This window comes from Thamnophis sirtalis, unplaced genomic scaffold (assembly GCF_051295495.1).
Source record: "Thamnophis sirtalis isolate CommonGarterSnake01/CBP01778 unplaced genomic scaffold, rThaSir2_p1.2 scaffold_10, whole genome shotgun sequence".
Taxonomy (NCBI): domain Eukaryota; kingdom Metazoa; phylum Chordata; class Lepidosauria; order Squamata; family Natricidae; genus Thamnophis; species Thamnophis sirtalis.
In genome coordinates, this window is record NW_028261390.1 from 64,899,754 (window position 1) to 64,910,368 (window position 10,615).

At 46.5% G+C, this 10,615-nt stretch overlaps 1 protein-coding gene across 2 annotated transcripts in view; it reads left to right on the forward strand.

Moving 5' to 3' along the window:
- The window catches only part of TBC1D19 (TBC1 domain family member 19), a 66,919-nt gene extending 58,214 nt beyond the window's left edge, over positions 1-8,705 (forward strand). Inside the window, exon 21 of one of the 2 annotated variants that reach the window (XM_087724792.1) lies at positions 6,253-8,705. In XM_087724792.1, coding sequence (XP_087580918.1) covers positions 6,253-6,330 — 78 coding nt within the window. In that variant the 3' untranslated portion in view covers positions 6,331-8,705. The remainder of the gene's footprint in view (positions 1-6,252) is intronic. The other variant, XM_087724793.1, reaches the window with a different exon arrangement.
- The last annotated feature ends 1,910 nt before the right edge of the window (positions 8,706-10,615 follow it).

Consider the following 10,615-nt stretch of genomic DNA (forward strand, 5'->3'; position numbering starts at 1 on the left):
TTACCCTGGAAGAAGTTCAGGAGATGTTTTGAAAATGCAGATTGCAATTCATTAAAAAACAAAACAAAAAAACCCACAACTGTTGAAAGGGAAAAAAATAATTAATTTGGATTGTAAACCTTCAACATGTTTTTTTTTTTTTACCCTTTTCAGTTCTGCTCTGAGTTTTCATCTAATTGCTCTCCCCTTTAATAACATCCGCAGAGTTCTGCAAAGAATAGTCAAAACGTGGCTAAAAGAGAGTGCCACAAATAAGCTTACTGTAGCTATTTTTGGTTTTCGGTAATATTTTGTTCTGCCTTGTCTCTGAAAATGCTTATCACTTTCCATATAAAGCAGTGGTGTCAAACTCGATTTCATTGAGGGCTGCATCAGGGTTGTGTTCAGGGATGGGATTGAAAAATTTTAGTAACTGGTTCTCTGCCCGGTGGCTGGGTGGGTGTGGGCATGGGGGCGTGGATTACTCAGCCTCCTGCACCATGGCGGAAGGGGGAGGGCGTTTTCCCTCTCCCCAGGCTGTAGGAGCTTTCCTCGAGGCTCTGGGAGGGTGAAAACGTTTTCCCCCAGGTTCTGGAAGCTGGAAACAGGCCCGTCTCTGGACTTCCAGAACTTCCGGGAGACCCGTTTTTCACCCTCCCCAGGCTCTGTGTGGACCCTGCGCTTACCTGGCATGATAAACAGCCGCCTGGAGACTCCTGGGAGGAGTGGGGCGGGGCCAGCCAGTCCTTCCAACTACTGGTTCGGCGAACCAGATGCAAAATTAGCAATTGGTTCACCTGAACTGGTCCGAACCAGTTGAATTCCACCCCTGGTTGTGCTTGATCTTGGGGAGCCAGGGTGGGGGCGACCAGGTTGACGTCACTCATGTCAGGGGTGCCTGTGGCGACCCGAATGCTCTGCCAGCAAAAATGGGCTCTTGGCACCCCTGATATAAAGCATTCAAGGATTCAATGAGTTTTCTTCCCAGCTAAGTTATGCTTGGAATTGTGGCTTTATTATAAGTTACAGTTATTTTATATTTCTTCCACATCCATCCTTAACATGAATTTTCTTTCCCCTTTCCCTCCAGCCTTTGTTTTCTTCTTCTTACATAACTATTCAGAAACTCTGCTTGAGTAAACAGAACTCCTGACAAATTACCCATTTGTAACTGGGACAAGTCAGTTTGAGTTTAAAACCAAAGCATAACGAAAACAGCTGGCCACAGTGCGGTGACCAGCATTTGGTTTCGATAGCTATTCTATTATTTTTCCATTATTTACTTTGAGTAGCCTCTTGGTAGGGGGGGGTGGAACCATGAGAGAAACCAAATAAATGAAATAATAAATAGCATTTACCTCTTTAGAAGCAGCACTAGAAAATTAGTTTTGCATTGGAAGGTTAACCCCAAAAGAATCCATAGCTGTTTACTCAGGAATACTGTAAAACAAAACAAATTTGTTGAAAACAATCCAAATAACGATAAAAGAGAACAGAAATGTTAGAGCGGGTGTAGTGCAGGGTGTGAAACTCAAGGCCCATGGGCCGGATCTGGCCTGTGGAGTGCTTAGATCCGTGACCCGTCAAAAGGGCGAACGACAAAACCGCGCCCGACTAAACCGCGTCGCTGACGTCATCAACGCGGCGACAACAGCCAGCGTGGAGAAAGAAGGGCGCTTTAAATAGCGCGTTGAAAGAAAGCCGATTCAACTTAAGGTAAGGGTTAGGTTTAGGGTTAGGTTTAGGGTTAGGTTAAGGGTTAGGGTTAGGGTTAGGGTTAGGTTTAGGGTTAGGTTAAGGGTTAGGGTTAGGGTTAGGGTTAGGGTTAGGTTTAGGGTTAGGTTAAGGGTTAGGATTAGGTTTAGGGTTAGGTTTAGGGTTAGGTTTAGGATTAGGTTTAGGGGGGTTAGGTTTAGGGGTTAAGTTTAGGTTTAGGGTTTACAGCATGCTTCTGTCTCTGCACTGTTGTCACCCTGTTGATGACGTCAGCGACGCGGTTTAGTCGGGCGCGGTTTTATCCTTCGCCCTTTTGTCGGTGAACCCTTAGATCTGGCTGGCCTGGAAACAGCAAAGGACTCTGTCCACAGTGCTTCTGCTAGCGAAAATAGAGGGTGGGGGGCGAGCCCCGTTTTTGGCCACAACGGCCTCCTGCAACCCTCTGCCAGTGAAAATAGAGCTCGGAGAAGGGGGTCATTCGCTGGCAATCAAAACAAACTAAAAACAAAACAAACGGATAAATGTTTCCCCTTTGGCATTTGAGCGTCTTAAGAAGGGACAGGAAAGGAGAAAGGGAAAGAGGAAAGACAAAAGAAAGATGGAAAGAGAGCAAGGAAGGAAAAAGAAGGAAAGAGCCGAAGGAGGAAGAAGGGAGAATGAAGAGGGAAGGAAAAAGAAGAAAAGGAAAGAGATTATAATAAGAGTGAGGGAGGTTCTCAGGGAAGCCCTGCCTTAGCACCGCCACCACTGGTGCCCCCGACATGAGTCCTATATCACGCCCATCATGGCCACGCCCCTTGACTACACACTAGTGGTGGGATTCAATTTTTTTACTACCAGTTCTGTGGGCGTGGCTTGGTGGGCATGGCGTGGCTTGGTGGGTGTGGCAGGGGAAGGATACTGTAAAATCTCCATTTCCTTCTGATCAGCTGGGACTCAGGAGGCAGAGAATAGATGGGGCGGGGCCAGCCAGAGGTAGTGTTTACCAGTTCTCCGAAGTACTGAAAATGTCCGCTACCGATTCTCCAGAAGTGGTCAGAACTTGCTGAATACCACCTCTGCCCCACGCCCTTCAACCCAGCTCCCTGAGGTCAAACACAACCCTGATGTGGCACTCAATGAAATCAAGTTTGACACCTCTGGTCTAGTGGGTAAGGCACCACACTAGGCAGCGGAAGACCGTAAGTTCAAAGCCCTAAAAAGCCAGCTAGGTGACTTTGGGCCATCTCTCAGCTCAGCCCACCTCACAGGGTTGTGGTGCAGAAAATAGGAGCAGGAAGGAGTATTAGGTATGTGTGCTGCCTTGAGTTATTTGCAAAAATAGCCAAGGCAAGATATAAATAAAATAATAATAGCAAATCAGACTCGCCTTTATTGATCTCTTTATGGTTAGCGTAAAGAAATGCTTCGTTTGGAAGCTTCTAGCCATTAGTTCTATTTTGTGATTATAAATATTATAATATTAATAAGAATTAATATAATATTAAAAAGAATTTCATGTTTAATGTTCCCATCTGGTTTATAATCCGGATCTTCTAGGTTCTGGAAAAGTATTTGGTTCTGCATATGTTTTATGTACAGTAATTAGCTGCAAGTTAAGCATTCTTTAATATATAATGAAGTTTAATGTCCTCTCACATTAAATCCAGTTCCCCTTTGATTCATTTTTTCAAAGCCAAATGTTTAATGAACATTAACAATTTTTCAGACAGGCATCCAGAACAGTGGTGGGATTCAATTTTTTTTTTACTACCAGATCTGTGGGCATGGCTTGGCAGGTGTGGCATGGCTTGGTGGGTGTGGCTTGGTGGGCGTGGCAGGGGAAGGATACTGTAAAATCTTCATTCCCTCCCCACTCCATGGGAAGGATGCTGCAAAATCCCCATTTCCAGTCAGAGGTGGTATTTATCGGTTCTCCGAACTAATCAAAATTTCCGCTACCAGTTCTCCAAACTAATCAAAATTTCCGCTACCGGTTCTCCAGAACTGGTCAGAACCTGCTGAATGCCACCTCTGATCCAGAATAGTATTGAGTTTGGTGGCATCAACTGTCATTTCCTATTTTTATTACAGAAAGTTGTAACCAAGTGAATGGTAACCTATCACTAGCATAGCATTTTCTGTTCTTTTAAGAAGTCATCATTTTCCATGTGAGAAATACAGAACAATGCATCCTGTACCTTATACATTATCTATCTATCTATCTATCTATCTATCTATCTATCTATCTATCTATCTATCTATCATCTATCTATCTATCTATCTATCTATCTATCTATCTATCATCTATCATCTATCTATCTATCTATCATACACTATATGATACAATGTACTATTACAGAATCTAGTTCTGCTTTGGATACCACAAAGCCTCCTCCCAGAAGGTAAAAAAGAATACCAGTCATAGAGAGTATGTCCTAGACCAGTGATGGCGAACCTTTTCGGCACCGAGTACCCAAAGTGGAATGTGCATCCCTGCCTGTTTTGGGGGGCATTTTTCAGCCATTTTCAGGCTGTTTTTGGGGTGTTTTCAGGCCTTTTTTCCACTGTGTTCAGGCCGTTTTCCAGGCTGTTTTTGCCCCCCAAACGCTCCAAAAACAGCCTGAAAATGGTCTGGAAAATGGACATTTCAGGCTGTTTCCTGGCACACCAGTGCCCGCGAAGACCTGCAGCATGCATGTGTATGCCAAAAATCAGAAGAGCAGCTGGTGATGATGCGCATGCCCAAAGAGGGGGCTTTGTGTGCCACCTCTGGAATGTGTGCCATAGGTTCGCCATCACTGACCTAGACAATTTTGCAGACCTTCAATATCGCTGATATGCCATGTCCTGAATTAGAAGGAAGTGAACTTCCAATAATCTTTTTTGCTGTCCTCACCACTCTGTGCCCAGCCTTCCTGTCCGAACCGGTAATACTTCGAACAGCATTCTCTTAAGTTGGTAGCGTCAAGCAACGGCATAAAGTGTTACTTTCAAGTAAAAAAAAGTAATAAAAATGCTACTTTGAAAATGAAAGGGCATGAGGTTGAAGCCCAATTAAAACCACAGCTTTATAAGACTTATAATTTAACCCAAGCCGGATAAGGATTCTTAACGCACAATTATTTTTAGATACAAGGTGAAATTTTAGACTCCCTTCAGCATCAGTGAGGCATATTAGAACGAGGTCTAAATCCCAAAATAAAATTTTAAAAAAACTGTTTACTTGCTCATGCCGTGTGCTTTCATTCAGCCTCTTTTTCAATGAACTTGGAAGTTTAACCTCGATCAAAGTTGAAAGGCTTTTCCATAGACCCAACTTGTTTTTTTCAAAAGTCAGTTGGATTTGAAGACGTTTTGCTTCTCATCCAAGAAGCTTCTTCCGTTCTGATTGAATCATGGAGAATGGAAGGATTTATATTCCTTGCAGACATCTGAGAGTCATTGAGGCCACTTGGACCTTTATCTGCGCCCTCAGGGTCACCCAAATAGTGCAAATGGGGTGTGGCTGCTCAGGTGACCCCAAAGGCACAGATAAACTTCCAAGTGGCCTCAATGACTCTCAGAAAGAGTGCTAATGACCAGCTGGCTACAAGGAATATACTGTATTTTTCGGAGTATAAGACACACCTTTTTCCCCTCAAAAAAGAGGCTGAAATTCTGGGTGCGTCTTATACACTGAATACAGCATTTTTGCATCCCGAAACCCCACTCCATTCACCAAAATGGCCATGTAGATCCTCTAGGACAGTGTTTTTCACCCACTGTGCCGCGGCACACTAGTGTGCCGTGACATAGTGTAAGGTGTGCCGTGGGAAAATTACTTTATATATAGTCAATATAGGCACAGAGTTAAATTTTTTTAATATTTTCTAATGGTGGTGTGCCTCGTGATTTTTTTCATGAAAAAAGTGTGCCTTTGCACAAAAAAGGTTGAGAAACACTGCTCTAGGAAGCTTTTAGATAGCTCCTAGGGGCTTGGGAGGGCAGAAAGGAGTGAAAAATGGCCCATTTTCCCCACAATTCCCCCCCCCCCAACCCCCAGGAGCACTCTATAAGCTTCCTAAAAGCTATCCATGCTTCCCCCCTTTGATGAAAAATGGGCCTGTTTTTGCAAAAAATGGACCATTTTTTTGCTGCCCCCTCCCCCAACAGCCTCTAAAGGCTGTTCATGCTTTTTTGGGGGGAAAAACAAGCCGTTATGAAAAACGGGTCGTTTTCGTGAGGTTTGCAGAGTGCAAAAACTTTTTTTTTTAATTTGCCTCTTCAAAACCTTGGTGCATCTTATACTCCAGTGCGTCTTATAGTCCGAAAAATATGGTAAATCCTTCCATCCTCCTCCCGTCAGACCTGAAGAAGCTTCTTGGATGAGAAGCGAAACGACTTCAAGGAAAAGCAAAACCCAGTTGCCTTTTGAAAAAGCACCTTTGGGACAACCACGACCTGGATGACTGAGAATCTCCACGGGCGCTTGTCAAAGTCAACGCAGAAAACGTCCCTGTGCATCGATCAATGAAGAAGTTACTTGCTGATCTTTCCTTTTATGAAATAATAATAGTTTTCTCCTTTTCTTTCCAGGCTGTTCTCGCTGATCTTTCAACTCTGAAAGTTATGCCTCTTCTTCAGATTTTTCTCTTCGCCACTGGCTCTTCGTAACCCTCCAAAGTGATGGAGCTGCTCTGCTAGATTTTCAATCAATACTGATAATAATAATAATAATAAGCCATGCAACCATTTTGCCCAAATTAACAATTTAACAATTATGGTTTTGCAAGGAATTAAGTATGCAGCTCTTACCGTGGTAATCTTGCCAAAGGCTGTTGCGCACCACCTTTTCACAGCTGCTTGCTGTTGTATTTTAGTCAAGCTGTGATACCTGGAGGTAGCGCAAATCAAAAAGGGAATCTTTTTCTTGAATGCATGTAGTATTAAGTGCAGGACGAAAGGGGGAAATCGATTAACTCTAGATCTCAGTGCTGTCTTGGTGCCATAATAGGTGGAAAGGACCCCCCCCCCCCCGTAAATTATAATCTGTCATCGAGTCAAAGAATGGAGTGGTATCGTATCCTCACAATCAAGAGGCTGTGAGTTCCATCCTAGGTAGAGGCAGATATGTCTCTCTATGGGCACAATGGAGACTATATCTGCTGAACAAAACTCCGCATTGGTGACAGGAAGGGCATCGGGCCATTCAACACTCTTGCTAGCTCCATTCAGTTGCCCAGACTCCTCTCCACAAGGGATTATGGGATCGTTAAAAGATGATGACTATTTCACCTTAGAGTTTTGTCCGCAATACTTGAAGAAAAAAAGCATTTGCAATATTTAATTTTTCCAAATTGAATGATTGTGACAAATGGCAGCCATGCTTCCCTCTAATGCCCTCTGGGTTATTTCTGGTGAACTGAGCTGTTGGTTTTAGTCAACTGGAGGCGCCTAAATATTGTAGAAAAGTGCAAACGAGGCAATGAAGGCGTATGCACGCACCCGCACACACACACAACCGCACACAGTTAAGATCAAGCACTAAGAGGTTTAGCGGTCGTTTGGTTTCTTTTGCAAGCTTAAAAATCAGCAAAACTATTCCATTTTGGGGAAATGAAATTAGCACACAAAAAGACTTGGGGGAAATGTCTCATTCCCAGGGGTGGGATTCAGTTGGTTCGGACCGGTTTGGACGAACCAGTAGCTCCGACGATCAGCTGGGCCCGCCTGCCTTTGCGCTTTGCTTACTATATCCTCTCAGCTGATTCACGCGGTAGAGCGGATTGCCGTGCCTCAGCTATATTGCTCCCCAGAAGTAACGTGGAAGGGAAATTTTTGTTAAAACTGAGCACGCGCGTGGAGCGCACGTCACCGAACCGGTTGTTGAGCCAGCAGGATCCTACCACTGCTCGTCGCATATCCGCCGTTCCCAAAATGCAATTGACTAAATGCAATTTAGTCCTGGTCTCACACTTTCTCCCAACTCTGCCAGGAAAAGACATTTGTGTCCGGACACCTGCTTTCTCCAGGATGTGTTGAAGCCTGTCTTAAGCAGGAGCCAAAACAGTTGCCTGCAGCAAACTCCCCCCCCCTTGCCCCCAACCTCAGCAGGTCTTGAGAAGCTGAATGTGCTGCCTCGGCCGGTTTCCGTGGGCATCTTGGTCCAAGATCCTGCGTATCAATTGGCCCTGTTTAAAGCTCATATTCCTGAGCGATGTGAGCCGTATTGGTCTTGGGGCAGATAGTCTTTCACTGGTGACTAGTCGTTCTTCCCCCTTTTCTCCGGGGATTCCTGTAAGCCTCCCTAAAAGCCGAACCGATTGCTAGATTATTCTGACTTAACCACACGCAGCTGTCGGTCCAGATTGGATATCTAGGCTTTGCTCACGGTAAAAGATGTGTCATTGTTTTGCATGTTACATTCAGCCAGTTTGGGTGTCCTTGGGTTCATCGAATGAAAACAGTTCGAAGGGCTTTAAAGATGGGAGGAGAATCGCCTTCCGCTCTCGTTTGTGTCGTACATAATATCCAAATCATTTTTTAAATTTTTTAAGTTAAATACTGTTAAGATTAAATTGGATTTGGTTACAGCTCTTCGATAGGGCCATTAAAATACACTGTTTTTACCGGCTTGCAGGGGCAGAGTGTGTAAATTAAATTGTATTTAATTCCAACTCTTGATAGGATCCCTAAAATACACTGCGTATGTGGAATTGCAGTGACAGTTTGTGTAGGTGATCCTGTACATTCTTGGAGATCTGATGTCAGAAAGGCTTTTTTAAAAAAATGTTTTCAAATCTAAATGTCTACTACTTATTCATTCATTTGTTTATTTATTGTTTTCTCCAGGACATGGAAGATAGCGGGGGCTCTGCTCTTATGAGTAACTATTTTGTGAAAGTACGTTATCTCTAAAGATCAAATTGGAGAATTTAACAGGCTTTATTTATTGTATTGAAGGTGGCTTCTTTCAAGGAGTTAACATTTGCAACTCACACCACAGTTGAATTCTTCCTGTGATCTAAAATAAAATAAAAATGTAAACATTCATCATGAATCGGTTGGCTATAAATCTGTTAAGGTCAGGTGGGGAAGATCAGGTCCACACATGAAGCTCCAATTAAACCGATTTACTTCTACTCATGCCTATGCACAGAATCTTCCCTAATAAGGGTATGATTTGCTAGGGCGGGGGTCGGTAACCTGCAGCTCTGGAGCCGCATGTGGCTCTTTCATCCTTCTGCTGTGGCTCCCCATAGCCGGTCGGCTCTGCAATTGATAGGGCTTTTAGTTAGGACAGGTAGAAGGAAAAGGATGCTGCATTAGGAGGAGACTCTATGGTGGGGGAACTGGACTTCCAGTCGGCTCCAGAATTTAACAGGGGGCTTCCAGTTAGGACCTTTGTGGCTTTTTGAGTGTTTAAGGTTGCTGACCCCTATTCTATGTATTTGAGAAGGGTCAATGGAATTCAAGGAAGGTTGAGTTTAGTTCACTTGCAGCCATATAGGGATTCTAGGTTGATCCCTCTTTTAAACACCGCCCCTGGGTTCTTCCTGCTCTTCTCTTACACTTAAATCATTTCCTATACCTACAATCCTTTCATGAACAATCTTATGGTTGAGAAACAAAACACCTTCCTTTTTATAAACTTTATATATTAAACTTTAATCCACAAAGTACATTCAGACAAAAACATCAGGTAGTCAAGAGAAGTCCTCTACCTCAGTGGTCCCCAACCTTTTTATCGCCGCGGACCAGTCAGCCTTTGATAATTTTACCGTGGCCCGCTGAGCGCGCGCAGAGGTGGGGGTGTGTTGTTCGCGACCCTGCGCCCCTGCCTGCCCACCCCCTCCGCCCACAGGGCTCCCGTGAAGCGGTTCTGGGCACTAGCCCAGAGGGTGGTCATTGGTCGGCGTCCTTCAGAGGTGCGGGGAAAGGTGCATGAGCCTGTTCAGGGTGTCCAAGTTCCGGCACGCCGAGGCCAAAGTGGCCCGCAAGGAGGTGGGTGGGCGGGCGTGGTCGTCAGCCGTGCTTACCTCCGGATCGTCTCCCCGGTGAACCGCTGCCCCTACCTGCCGGGACGGGCGGCAGTTCCCTCCTCGCCCCCTCCCCACGGTGGGCTCCATGGGGAGGAAGGGAGCGGCTCTGCCCTCGGCCTCTCAGCGATCCCACTGAAGAGGAACGCCAGCGCTTCCGGAGGCCCGCCCGGCTGCCGGCTGAGCCGTGCTCGCGTGGGCGCCTCCCGAGACACGGTCAGGCCTCGCCCAGGGGAGCCGCGGCCGCCCTCCCGGCTACTTCTTGGCCGCGGGGCAGCTCCGACGAGCCGAAGGGAAGTCGCCGGGACTGCATCCGGGGAAGCCTCGCCCTGCAAATTAGCCGGTCGGGGGGCAAGCAATGCGGCTTCCCCAAGAGCCCCTCGCTGCGATGAGGCTGGCTGGGCTGGGACCGTATGCCCGCTGCCAACTGGGCTGGGGCCGCTCGGCAGGTGCCTTGCCGCTTTCGCTGCAGCCGGAAAGCGGAGCTGCCGGGGTTCGCAGGCCATGCAGCAGCGGGGGATGCGCCGAGCATCGCATGTGGCGAAGCCGGAGCCCTGGCTAGGGAGGGCGGGTTAGCCCTCCTCTCGGCGCCAGAAAAAGCTTCGAAGAGCCTCTTCAAGCGGAGCCGCCTTGGCCGCTGAAGCTTCCGGCTGCAGAGGAAGCGCCCGAAAGGCTGTTTCTGCGAGGCTCCCGTTCTCTGCGTTGACGCCTGTTTTGTTCTCGGGGCTTCCGTTTCCCCGCAGCGGGGCCGCCTGGGACAGCGAACACCCGGCTTCCGCGGCCCGGTGCCAGGTACTCCACGGCCCGGCACCGGTCCGCGGACCGGGGGTTGGGGACCACTGCTCTACCTGAACCGTTTCCTCATGCTGTTCCATATTAATTATCATGGACTGCTCTAGGTAGAAGCCTTTGACAAAGCA